This window comes from Amphiprion ocellaris, chromosome 19 (assembly GCF_022539595.1).
Source record: "Amphiprion ocellaris isolate individual 3 ecotype Okinawa chromosome 19, ASM2253959v1, whole genome shotgun sequence".
Classification (NCBI taxonomy): Eukaryota; Metazoa; Chordata; class Actinopteri; family Pomacentridae; genus Amphiprion; species Amphiprion ocellaris.
The window spans coordinates 21,754,720-21,769,102 of NC_072784.1; the positions used below are offsets into that span (position 1 = coordinate 21,754,720).

General features: G+C 41.1%; 1 protein-coding gene across 3 annotated transcripts in view; it reads left to right on the forward strand.

Annotated features, from left to right (window-relative positions):
- Positions 1-14,383, forward strand: part of gcgra (glucagon receptor a) — a 43,986-nt gene that overhangs the window by 15,965 nt on the left and 13,638 nt on the right. The window contains exons 1-3 of one of the 3 annotated variants that reach the window (XM_035951770.2): positions 12,013-12,166; positions 13,547-13,693; positions 14,124-14,220. In XM_035951770.2, coding sequence (XP_035807663.1) covers positions 13,640-13,693; positions 14,124-14,220 — 151 coding nt within the window. In that variant the 5' untranslated portion in view covers positions 12,013-12,166; positions 13,547-13,639. Of the gene's footprint in view, positions 1-12,012; positions 12,167-13,008; positions 13,072-13,546; positions 13,694-14,123; positions 14,221-14,383 lie in introns of those variants that run through there. The other 2 variants (XM_023277985.3, XM_023277982.3) reach the window with 2 other exon arrangements.

Genomic DNA, 14,383 nt, shown 5'->3' on the forward strand with positions numbered 1-14,383 from the left:
ATGATGTTGCCACAGAATCTATTTTTCTCTGCTAATCACGAGTTGAGTCAAAGTGGCAGTGGGCTAAGCAGGGCTTTTCAGACGTCCCTCTCCCCAGAAATGTTTCTTCATTTTTCAGGGGGATTCTGAGGTGTTCCCAGGCTAGATACTGTATCTAATCCCCTCCAGCAACTTCTAGGCCTACTCTGGGGTCTATTTCTAGTTGGACACGCCCAGAAAACCTCTGAAAGGAAGACACCCAGGAAGCATCCTAATCACAGGTATAAACCATCTCAGCTGGATCCTTTGGACAAAAAGGAGCAGCTGTTTGATGGACCTGTCAATCATCTGTCATGGCAGATGATTGACAGGTGCTCTTAACACATCCTTAATTCTCCTACAGCCGTACAAACACTGGCGGCACCTGACTGGACTCCATTCGTGAGCTGTCTTCTTCTGGATTTCAAACCGGATCAACATGGTGGCTCCTTTAGAAACTTTGGAATATACTATGGAAACATTTCACTAAAATATGTTTTTGAAATCATTTGAACTGAGAAATAAGCCTTGCAGTTGTTGAATCTATCTTCATTTTAGTCTTTTGGGGAGATTCCAGAGGTGACCCGGTGCTCCCGATTTGCATAAAGTCACCTAGATCTCAAACTTCATGCGAATAAAGAGCGGGCCACGCAACACACAGTGTCTAGAAATGTGTCGCGCCACTACCAGAACGCATTTGATGAGATGAAGAAAATAGCACACCTTTTGGTATTAGTGTCACGTGTCACCGACTTCATTCCATTCCCCACGGTTATCCCCAATTTTGTTTTCTTTGTTATTTGTTACTGCCTGCCACCGTATGCCAGAATACCAAAAAACACCGTAGTACAGCAACATTCACAAGACGAAGAGTGAAATTTCTTCAACACATTGCACTGCTGTTTACAAAGACAATGAACGGGAAGCGTTGAATCTACTGATCGTGTAGGCATGTATCACTACCCAAAGCTCATGACCACAGATGAAGGATGGAACGTAGAGCAACTGGCAGATCGAGGGCTATGTCTTCTGACTCAGCTCAAATACAAAAATATAACCATTTGTGATAGCTTTTGAAGATCAGCAGACCCGGCATTAAGGGCTTTTTCCACTTTAGAGTCAGACCAAAGCACTTGTACAGATAATGCATGTTATTGGGATAAATTCAGTCTTAGTTTCAGTCTCTTCAGCGTATTGGGCGATAATCATAAAAGCACAAACAGTACCAGCCTTATTCTCTTTATTGCAGCAGTTATTCAATCAGCCTCTAGTATATAACTGCTTTAATGCACTTTTCAAAGCTTTTCTGGGGATTTGGCAACATCCCTTCGATATAATGTCCCTCTTTCCTCCTGCAAAGAAGGAGATGTGTAGTATGTTTATGGAGGAAAAACAGCAATTAGTTTGCAGACAAAACATATGAAGTCAACATCTGCACTGGCTATCTGACCCTTTCTAAAATCATCTTACGGTGTTTTTTCAGGTGTGAATACTAAGCAGTATCCCAAGTCCACGTGTGGCATACATACCTGTGGTAAAGGTTAATTACCCCTCCTCACATATTCCCAATCCAGCAGCATCTGATTTCTGCCCTAGCAGCTTCTTCTGTCTAAATAAGGTTTAAGAGATCCACTGTAAGTATGTATGGGGTCTGGTATTCTGTGCAGCTTTTATTTGACAAACCACCTCGTCCTGAAGTGTCTGATAAGTTCCAGACGGACGGCAGAGTAACGGAGCAGCGTAAAGGAGCTCAGGGGATTACTACATATAAACACTGCCAGCATCCATCAGCCACAACAGAGCTTTGTGAATATAATGTAGAGAAGACACAGTGTAGGGAGGTGCTTTCATAATTCAGCAGGTTCGTTTGGAGTGAGCTCATAAACATTACAAAGAGCTCTGGAAAAGGTTCTCGTTTGAGTCACGCAGGCAATAATGTCAAGCATCCCTCACAGGAATATGGGAATTTTTCTGAATGTGGACACACCGAAAGACATCATTTGTGTGTTTTTCTCCTCTCTTTGCTTAGCGTTCTCAACTTTGTTGTTTGTTTTGGTATTTGAGAATTTCATATAATCTTATTAGTGACCATACAGTACACACAACACCTACCACAAGCATCAGTGTTGCCATTTTTGTTCCCTCATGTCTCCTTACCACAATCATGAAATTTGAAAGTTTCCCGATCTGCTTTGTGACTCTGCCAAGTTGCTTTTTTCTTTACTCCTACTGTTGTATTTTTTCTTGTGCATGTATTAATTACTCCGCCAAGGAACGCAGTGGAGTTATGTGACGATTGGCGTACATTCGTCTGTTTGCCTGTCTATTTGCAACATTGCTCAAAAATGGACTCACAGATTTGATTGAAATTTTCAGGAAAGGTCAGAAATGACACAAGGACCACCTCATTAGGTTTTGGCAGTGATGCGGCTTATAGTCTGGATCCACGAATTTGTTAAACATTTCTGTATCCTTGATAGATAGCGTTGCAGCGTCACTGTAACCATGACAGCAAGTGAACGCTACGTCAGCTGTCTGTTGACGATGACATAATTGCGATCCTACTACAAATCAACCATTCCAGACTTTTCGGGACTTATCCGTCAGACATGATACAAGGAACAATTGATTAAATTCTGGGGGTGTTTCTGAGTCCCAATCGATTCCTGCCACCCGCTACATACTTGGGTCACGAAATTCGGTATCCGTACGTAACGTACACATGCATAAGACATGCCTGCATTCAAGCGCAAGGTCTTTTTGTTTGTGGGTACATCTGTATTAAATGGCCACATTGTATGGTGCCGTTATTTTTGCCACAAATTTTTTCAAGATTTCAGCCGTCGGAAATGATACAACGACTGAGTAGCTTTGGCAGAGTACTACACTTTCTGATTGCTTTTCTTGTTTATTTTGTATTTTGCTTCAGGGATGTGTGTGTGTGTTTGTGCATGAAATGTGACTTGTTTTCCCTTTGTCTTTCTTTCAGTTTTTGTTTATCTCACATAACAGACCTAGCACCCCTTGGACTTAATTAGGCAGGTTAATCGTGTGGTCTTGGTTTAGATAACAGTGTTTAACAAACAGCTGGTCCTGTCCCTGAACTGAAGCCTTTATTAACCCTGAGTGAGGTTGTATGATGTTAAAGCATCATAAAAACACCTCTGGTTAATCGTGTGGTCTTGGTTTAGATAACAGTGTTTAACAAACAGCTGGTCCTGTCCCTGAACTGAAGCCTTTATTAACCCTGAGTGAGGTTGTATGATGTTAAAGCATCATAAAAACACCTCTGACATGACCCCCCCCCCCCCCCCCCCCCCCCCCAACACACACACACACACACACACACACATACAGAGGTATGGACATGTTCTTGTTTTGGTCCTAATCTTGACATTTACTGCAATGGAGTAAACACAATGTCATTGCATCACTCAACATGCTGGAACACAGCCCCTGTTTTTGCAGTATATCGTTGCGCATCATGTCACGTAAAACCCTGCATAGAATGAACATCCTCCCCGATTAGTTTGGGCACAGATAATGCTTTTAGTAAATGTCACAGTGAGGATTGTTTTCAATTCACAGACAGGACTTTTCGTGTGAACTTGCCGGTGCTGACAGGTGAAACTGCTACGTTCGCTTTGCTCCTTGCTTGCTTGTTTATACCAAATCTCAGGCAAATGCTGTGAATGTCATAGAGCAATTTATCACCACGACAGGTCCATTTTGTTTATTCTCATGAGACCGGTCTGAGATGCTTTGCTAGTTTTGTGCTTTATAAGGTGTTTTTTTTTTTTTTTGCAGTCACAAGTCACTGCTTTGCATTTTCTGTCCAGTGAATTCATCTGGCAGCTTTAGACCGGACTGCTGAGATGTGAATTGGTTCAGGTTGGACTGTATGTTTGTCCTCGTTCTGATGCTCAGATGGGTTCAGCATAATTGCACTGAGGTCAGAGTAGAAACACAAACAAAAATCCTATAAGTTTGATCACATTACATATCTCAGTGTTTTTCCACACAGCTTCAACTTAAATTGAGTTATATTCAGTAATTTAAAGCACCTGTGTGGGCTCGCAGACCTTTTAGTTATCAAAGTAACAAGTATCAAAACTAGAAAAAGAACACAGTGGCATAAAATGTTTCTAGCAATAGAACAGAAAGTTGTATAACATAAAAACACTTCAGTAGAAGTACCTCAAACTTGTATTTGCAGTACTTGAGTGGTTCTCTCAGCGGTAGAGGTCTCTGGCTTAGTGTACAGCAAGTTGCCAAACACTCAAAATGAGCAGAGGACTTTGACTCCCACTAGTACAAGTTAGATACATTTGTACTAATATAATCAGTGCAAAATATGAGGATACTTCAAAAAGTTCACGACCTCACCAGGGGAGAGGCTGTTTTTGCATCAGTTTTCAACACAGTCTCTTTTAACTTAAATGCACTTGACCCAGAGATGTTCAAACTTTGCTATTCTGAAGAAGATCACATATTGAGCCTCCAGATTCTCCTCAGCAGCATGGATGACATCATCGAAACTCTGAAAATGGACTGCACAAGTGGGATTTCAGTTTTGGAAACAGAAGTCAGACAGAGGTAGATTGGGTGAGATAGGTTCAACAGTTTAAACCACATTTGTCTGCTTCTGCCAGCACATGTGGGCACATCGTCCTAGCATTGTCCAGCTCAAAACTTTTTACTTTTCTCTTTGATTGCTTCAAACATTGGAGTTTTTGGGGACAGTGAGGGACAAAGTGGCTTTATAGTGCACAGTTGTGCCCCAAAATAGAAGTTAGACCACTTGTTTCTGGATGAGACTGATAACTTTGTGAAATACCCTGGTGTGTTTATATCCTGGCATATTATTTGCATTGTATATTATAAATGGATTTAATAATGAATCTGTAGTTGTTAGTGCAGAAACAATGTATGCAATGCAGATTTATAGGTACCAGTGTGTTCCCATTTATCCAAATCCTTTTCCCTGCGTCCTCAAGCCAGTTAGGTCAGTGAATATCAGCAAGTACACGGCCAGAGACAAATAAGCTAAGAGCTCTTCATATTTGAATCGTGCACAGCATTATTCCTGCCAAGCTCAGACAGTATCTACAGGATGGTGTTTCCCGCTCTTTGCTGGCAACACTGCTGGACTCTAATTATACTGTTGTCTCAAGATCACGTTTGTAATCTCAGGAACCTAATCGTGGTTCATTTTGTGGTAAGCAGCAGCTAGTTGGAAACTTCTAGTTCTGAGGAGGTGTGATTGGCGCGGCTTTGCTCAGGGTTAGTGTAATCTACTCTTTCAAAGCAGCATGCTTTGTGTAATGGAAATCTTGACAATCTTGTGATGAAGAGAGCAGTCCTGGTTGCTGCACATAGAAGTGCCTACCAGGAGGAAAATGATGTAGTGGTGCAGGGTCTGAACAATCACTTCACGTATCAAGTGACATAATCAGCTGCGGGTGGATGTATGACATTATTCAGGTCATTTAATAGCGGCCAGTGGCAAGCATGTGGGACAGTTTGACAGCTGCCATATAATGTAACGCACAGGAAAGTGGACTGATTGGGTAATACAGTATTTAACCAAACATGTCAGTCATATTAGGATTCTGGAAGCTACTTAGTTAGTTAGTTATTTAGTTAGTTAGTTAGTAGTAGTTAGGTTTTTATTTCATTCACTGACAGAAGAGAAAAACAATTCAATGCAATAAAACAACAAAAATGTCCGACTTTTGAATGAAAAGGAGCGGAAAGAAGAATAAACTTATGTAATCTGCTGCTGTATAACAAACAATCAATTCACAATGAGCATTAAAAACAAACAACAAACAAAATGACTATGAAGTCTGAGAGGCCTGCAAAGCCACTCTCATTCCTATCAGTTTTCTCTCATAACAAACACTATGATACTCTTAATTTATTTCTTTGCATTTTAATAGTATGCTGGTTTTAATTACATTTTTAAATCTTGCATGTGGTTTGGATTCTTTTGATTCCTTGTTCAGATTGTTCGATAAATTGACCCTTTCACAGAAATGCAAAGTTCCATTAAAGCAATTTGAGGCAGAGAACAACATGCGAGGCAGATGCCTCGTAATTTTGCATAAAAGCTGTAATTTCTGACACCAAAATTGCTCTGCGGCAGTCTTGTTTGGCACTGACGCTCTCATACAGGTTACACTCAGGTTCAGTTGGCAAAATGGAAAAGAGAAACCCACCTGAGCAGCTAACATAATGTTAATTTGAACAACTTCTTTTTACCTGTATCTGATCAATTCACTCTATGTAAATAGGAAATAAGCAGTCACGTTGTTTAGCTTTTCATTAGTCTGACCCATTGCTTCTTCAGTTACACCCATATAATAAAATTTTCATTTTGAAATGCGTTTTCTTTGATATGTCTGTGCCCTTAAATAGACACATTTTGGAAACACTGCTGACCTAATTTTCTTATGAAACCTCTGGTGCTGAGTTGTAGTCTGGAAGAAACAGATACAGACACTTTTGGAAACAATGATGCAGACATTCATTCACATTTTACTTTCTGATTGAGCCCAAGATGTCACTGTGTCTCCCATTGTATGACAGAAGACAGCAAAAGACATTAGCCTTTGGTAATAGTGATTAATGCAACAAATGGAAAATGAATTATAGGAAGGAATTGTTTGCCTCCTCTATACTAGCGGCTGCCTTTCTTTTCTTCATTGATGCTCTTCCTTAACAGCCTTTTCTACAACTAAGCAACCAACCTCCCTGTTTATGTCTATCCTTGTACCTGCATCTCTACTGAATTGTCATGTTGTTGGTGAATTGTCTCAAAATGAAGATCAAACACTTTAAAAGTGCTTTGAGCTACTCAATGGCAAGTTGTAATATTGGAGTAATTTAGCCATACATGTTGGAACTGGAAACCAATTCTGAAGAGAAATAATGATACAAAAAGCTACGCTCTGTAAGTTGACAGGATTGGTTCCTCGGATTTATGATGTACAAAACTCCAAAATGAGAATGACATCAGTGCACCTAGTCATGGTTTTAATTGCTCATTTAGCTTATGATGTATTTTCTAGCTTTAAAAACAACAACAACAACAACAAAAATGACATTCTAACAAGGTGAATAAAGTTTGGAATCACTTAAAAATGTCCTTATTTTTGAAAGAAAAGCATTTTTTTCCAATGAAGATAACATTAAATGAAACAGAAATACAGTGTAGACATTCTTAATGTAGTAAATGACTATTTTCTCTGGAAACAGCTGATTTTTAATGGAATGTCTACATAGGGGTACAGAGGAACATTTCCAGCAACTATCACTCCTGTGTTCTAATGCTACATTGTGCTAGCTAATGGTGTTGAAAGGCTAATTGATGATTAGAAAACCCATCCATCCATCCATTATCTGTACACCACTTAATCCTCACTAGGGTCGCGGGGGGGGCGGGAGCCTATCCCAGCTGACTCGGGCGAAGGCAGGGGACACCCTAGACAGGTCGCCAGTCTGTCGCAGGGCTACATATATAGACAAACAATCACTCTCACATTCACACCTACGGGCAATTTAGAATAATCAATTAACCTCAGCATATATTTGGACTGTGGAAGGAAGCCGGAGTACCCGGAGAAAACCCACACATGCACAGGGAGAACATGCAAACTCCATGCAGAAAGATCCCGGGAAAGCCGGGACGCGAACCAGGGATCTTCTCGCTGCAAGGCGAAAGTGCTAACCACTACACCACTGTGCAGCCCTGATTAGAAAACCCTTCTGCAATTATGCTAGCACATGAATAAAAATGTGAATTTTCATGGAAAACGTGAAATTGCCTGGGTAACCCTAGACTTTTGAAAGGTAGTATATACTAAGAAAAGGAGAATTTTCAGCGCTCTTGCAGATAAATTATGCACAAAATACCCTCAGAAGTTAGTTAGGTATTGGAGCTCATTCTTTGCTGTGATGATGACAAAACTCAGCTGAGCCATACAGTGAAAACACTGTAGCATAGTGAACATGGTAACTGCTTACCAAAGACTCCCTGCAGGGTTGTTGTTGTAGCTTCACAGCGGTTTGTAGGTCCAGTGCACCTCACCAAAGAGTGTATGAAGCGGCATCCAGCCACAGCCAAACACCTCCCACACACAAGCTCAGCGCAGAAAAGCCTCACACACTCACACAACACAGGTACATCTCAAATGTTACACAACCGCTCGTCATTGTTTTCCACTCACATTCATCAGAAGTGACCTCTGAATAGGTTTATCAAAACATGTAAATAGCCAGCGCACAGAAGAGGTTGGGAGCATCCAGCTGCTGGGTCACTGCCGCTATGGATGCATCCTCGGATGGGTCACAATCTGAACTGCTGCTATGCTGCAACAGGGTCAGTGACAAACATTTTGAGTGCTTCAGAGGTTAGCCACATTGCACGGCTGCTGAAGACTGAATCACAATTTTTCCATTTGTTTTTGAGGATTGCATGCATTGTCGCTTGCCATGTTATTGTGTTAGAAAGACACAATGGGCTCCTTTGTCCAGTTTGTTTATATATAGACTGGAGGTTGTCATTCTGTTAACATTCACCTTTATATTCAGTGAAATACAAAGTCCTGTTGGCTTTTTGAACACATCTCTAAAGTGCAAACACGTAAGAACAGTGTAAGCCAGTTGGTGAATATTTTAAAAAGTCCCATTTCATGAAAATCATCATATTCATTGAGGCTTGGAAAAATGTAGAATCTGTGTAAAAGCCTGTGTAAGTGAAGGAGGATAAGTAAAACCTTGACACATTTTCCAAACACCATTAAGCAGAGGAACACCAGCAGTCCCCAGGGACAACGACATGTCAGATCCTTCAACAAACTCAACTGTCCAGAGAGACTGACTGACCAAATTAGGTTATGATAATACAGAGGATGGTTACTTGTTTTTGGAGTAAAGACTGAATATGCTCTACAGGGGATTGTTAAGTGTAATGAGGTGTGAACTCTGTGGGATCGAGCTCAGTGGGACCCCATTTTCAGTGTTCTTCGTTTTAGCCCTCTGGAGAATCAAACCTTCCAGTGGGTTTGAAAATAATGTTGTCGGTAAAAAAATTGCACAAGTCATTAAAACAAAAAGCTATTGGATTTTTAAACTTCTGAAGGTCCGTGATCTATGATCTGTGATGTGCAGTTCTGTCAGAAAATATAACCAAATCTAAGCTTTTTTATTTTTCTTTATGTTTTTTCTTTTTTTTAAACCTTTATTTATGCAGGTAATCTCATTGGGACACGGGGTCTCATTCTCAAGAGAGACCTGTCCTCAAATGACATAACAAACAACATTGAGTTGCTGACTAACAACACTAAGGGACGTGTTCTAGACAATACAACAACACAGTATACTAACACTGACTTACAGACAGACAGGTTCATGACAAAACACAGCACAGGCATCAATTCAGCAGCTTGTGGTAATTCCTGCAACTTCTTCCCCACAGCATCAATGTTGTCCTCCTTGACCTGTTGGTCCTGCTGAATCCTGCTTATGAGCATGTCAATTGTTTAAACCAGATTCTGCAAAAAAAACCCCAACAACTTTTGTTTAATATTTGCTGAAGTGTTTTTGGCCCAGTCGGACATGAAGAGAAAGCTGTCTGTCAGGATGAATTTCATGTTGAGCCACAGTGATCTGAACATTCTTGTAAAAGTTTAAAGAAAGAGTATGGAGGAAATGTCGCTCTCAAAAATACTTTGGCACTTTTTCTAAGCAGCGAGTGCCAAGTGGGTCAGCTCTATGCACGCTCTCAAGAATTTTTTCCAAAGAATTTCTCAGGACCATTGGAAATCTCTGACCGAAATTAAAGAAGATAAATAGGAGGAGCTCAGATAAAGTGCTACTGTGGAAAAAAAGACTGGAATTATATTTTTTTTCTGACATTAAAAAGGGCTAATCCATTCTAATATGATCTATGATATGATAATTGTTACAGAACATCCCACAGAAAAAGGAAAAATAGTTCAAATAGCTGATTTAATTTCTGTTTTATATTCAGATAATTGTGCTATCAAGCTAAAGATCAGGTTCGTCAAGCAGAGTGCGATGCTTAGATTGAAGCAATATCCTGCCTTCATTGCTGCAGAATGTGTTCCAGCACGATGATCTGTTTCCTCTGAACTCTGCGTCACCCTATTATCAGATAGTGGGGCTCTCATCTAGCACTGTCATGCTCAGTGTACCATCTGCAGCCCTAAGGTATGAGCATGGGGAGCTTTGCCTCGGCTAATTTAGGCGACGCATGGGAAGCTAGAAGAATATGGCGCATAGCTCAACAAAAATTGTGCCATATTCTTGTATTAACGTTTGTGATATTTCAGAAAAGTGTTTTATAAATTCGCTTAGGCCTCATGAATGGCAAAGATGATGGGCAAGGCAGGACGGTTTGACTTCTGTGTTTGGAAAGCCGAGTGACAGATTGCCGCTCAGGGGCATTTTCTGAGTCGGACAGTTATTGTGTTTTCAAAGAGGTTTGTTTTTCCTTGGTGCTCCCCTCTGCCACGCATTCATGCACGCATAACCCTCCTTTTGTAATTTTATTTGTTAGACAGTGTAATGAAATGAAAGTAAGTACTCTCCAACAAACAGCAGCGATTGTTTGTGGCCATTGTGTTAAGCCATCCAACATGCACTTGAACACTGAACAGTTTTTATGTTGTTTGCAACATTCGGGGAATTTGCGTCATGCATTTGTGTTTGTCGGAGTGTTTTGTTTTTACACAAGTACAAATAAATGACCAAGTATTATTCAAACAAGGAACTGTCCATCCTGTCCATCCAACAGCTCTTTAGTCTTTATGTTTATTTATCTAAAAAGATCGACATTGCATCATTTTCACACATTGAACACAAATCCAGGCAGACATGAAGCACTTCTGACTTAGTAACTTGCTTGAGTATGAAGAAACTAAAGGAACCTCAAAGGGTTGCTCTGGCTCGCTCAGCTGCTGTTGCTCCTCTTAAATCAGATGTGCAACAATAGTGATAAAAGCGCCAGGTTTTTTTCCTGGAACAGAGGGCAAGTGGGGTAAAACAACACATGTTTCAGAAGACCTTGATAGGTCTGAAGTCACAGCGAACTGAGCGAGCTAAGTGGAAGCCCTGAGTGATACAGCTCTGGCCGGCGATCATAACAGCAGAATATACAAGCCTAATTAGTCCCACACCTCGAAGCCCATTAGTTCCACTCCAGCTCCCGCCAAATGGCTGATGAGTCCCATCATCCTGCATACGAAGCATCCAAGCAGACATACTGTATGTGACGCATCTGCACATTATTTTTGCATGAGAGATTTAGAAACACACCAGATGTTTCTTTAGACATTCTCTTGTGCTCTGGCTTCGTGTTCTTTTTTTTTTAACATTGCAAGCAGTGTATCTTTATTCTAGGGAGAACCTTGTTTTGTCCTCAGCTGTGGGGCATGTGATGTTGTTACATCTAAAAATATGCAGATAAAGTATGAAGAAAAGCTGAGAGCTTTACATCTATGCAGCCAGTTTGAAATTTGAGGAGGCTGGGAGGAGGAAACAGTTTGGTCTAAAGATCATCAAAACATCATTTACTCACCTAAGTAAAGTCAGGATTTTTGCTGATACTAAGTGATTAAGTTGACATAATTTTTCTACAGTGTGTCTGGATCTCCACCCATTCTCATGGTGTAAGACGTGCCATTTTCAAATTTAACAGACAACTAAACTATGTAATGGTTACTCTGTGCATTGTCAGGACATGGAAATGCGGTCATGGGCCAGGTTGAGAAACTTTCTTTTTTCTCACTTTGAAACACCCTCTATCTGTTCCTCTCCGTTTCGTCATCCCTCCTGCAATACTCAACTGAGAATGCCGTTTGGTTAATCATTGTTCTCTGCTTGGTGCTAAGTTGCAGAAAGTGGTGCAGGCCGGCTGACCGTGTTACAAAATGAGTCTTTGTGAGTGTGTGTGGGGAGAGAGAGAGAGTGAGTGAGTGTGGGAAGAGGGAAACCCCTTAAAAACTGCCACACATGGCGTAACATTTATGCCCTAAGGAAGAACATGCTCTCGCCCACATGCGTGCTTTACTAGGACTGAAGCGTCATCCAATCACAGAATGATGTCTGACCTCTTTCTCTGGTAAGAACTAACCTGAGACACTTCCATTGCAGCTGTTTGGTATTACAGAGCTTCCTTCGCAATGCAGTGTGATTGACGTAGTGTGGCTGTTGTTTTGTACATGTCATTAGTTTGACCTGAAGTTGTGTTTGGCAGACTTTCAACGCCTTTAATGACCTGCACCTGGAGTGAAATGCTTGAGCGACAGCCAACATATTTGTTTGTTATAAGGCTGTTACATTGCTGTAAAATCAATGTATAACAACATCAGCAACAGCGGTGGAAACTGGATTATGACGACAGCATGTCTGATAGGGCTAAGGGCTGTGATCTGAGCTGGACCAGTCCTGAACCGATGTCAGGCCAGACAAGAGTAGCTCTGATCCCTCAGGCGCCCACAGCAATCAGTCAGTCTGCGCTATAGCTAATGTTAACTGCATCCAGTGGTTATTTCACTGAAAAGGCCATTTAGAAAGCACTTTGGTTTAGATATTATCAAGTCTGACTTCCAGTACAGATTTGTTACATATAGGGCAGACATTAGGATTGTGGCTGGAACCTCCCAGCTGCTGTTTTACCCCAGATTTTAGAAACTTGTTGACATTTCCAGTCAATACGCAGACTGAAAAAGTTGTTAAATTCAGGTTTTCCCAACCTCATACATTACATGCTGTCCATCTGTCATGAAACATTGTGCTCTTATCACTTGAACAAATACTTGCCCCCAGTAAACAAAAGAAATTGCTCATGCATCAACATGAACCCGTCCTCCTACCCGCCACGAGACTAGAACAGAATGGAATTTGAAACGTTTTAGCCAAAAATGTTTCCATGGTCAAGGTGTTTTTTGCAGAAACGTTTCAGATTTCGTTCCGTTCTCCGGCTTCAGCCAAATTTGTCGGGAGTTTGCGGCAATCGATACGCAGGTGAGTGACCTCTAGCACACACTGACACACGTTCGACCAAACACTGACTGGCTTTAATACTGAGGTGGACAGCAACCAAATGTGAGTCACCAAGTTAATGTAGCTCTACTGAGCTGCAGCTGTCTCACAGATGGGGACAAACAGCATTTCTTGGAGGTTTTTGACCTTCTATTGGTGTTCTGGACAGTCTGGTTACCGGTAGATCCTCCTCCCTTCAGTCAGTTATACTGGGTAGTAGAAGTGGGACTGGTCAGGCTCACAGTGGATGTCCTTACCTCTGGCTAAGTTAAACAGAGCTTTTCATTTTATGTCTTCTTTTGTATGACTTCTAAATTTGGAGTAATTGTAGTGTGATAGATATGACCAAGCCTTTTCCTGTTTGGTAATTCATTTTGTACGGCCAAGCTGTGCCAAGGTTAATAATCAGTGTGTTTACAATGAGCTTTGATGAATTGTGTGTCTCTGTGTCATTTAGGCTGTGTGGCGAGTGTAGATAAACCCCTTATGAGGTGAAAACCCCTTCCTGTCCTGCAGTATCCCCTCCCAGCACCAACAGCAGGAATAAGGGATGTCACGGCTCTTCCTCTTTTTGGCAATGCTCATTGTCTCCTGTAGCATCCAGGTGGGTTAAAGGAACACACACACACCCATGCATGCATAACGTGCATTCTTTTCCTAGAGCTTACAAGCCTCCCAGTAAGTTGTCTGAACCTCCATTAGCCAGTGGCCTTCACAGTAAGGAGGTTGTTTCTTTAGTTCTGCTGAAGCAAACCAGTGAGATGTATTGTGTAAGCCTAAATGCATTGCTAAGAAACTCAAGCCCCCCCTCACACTGACACATATTATAGTGGGGCACAGCGTCATCTTGATGGATTATATCCCAGGCATGAGTACGGATTGTTTACAGCTACTGTATATATGAAGTCAAGGGGAACAAATGAATCCCAGTTTGCCAAATGGCTTCTGTGAAGCTCACATTCTCTACATTTTTCTTGCTTGCTCCACATAAATGTTATTGAACTGTCTTCTGTGTTCTTCAACCATGCCATTAGGTGTCTCCTACTGCTACCCTGGATAAGCTGATAGAGAGTTGGAAGCTGTACATGGAAGAGTGTAAACACAACAACAGCAGAGATCCACCAAGCACTGGTGAGTTAAACATACTGGATGTACTGGACTTCAAATATGTGATTTCGGTTAAAAAAAAACTCACTTTTGGTCACTTCGGGGAAGTATAATATAATATAAGCACATCATGAAAAAATATCATATACAGCTAATATGAACTTGTTAGCAAACAATTGGTTTTCTG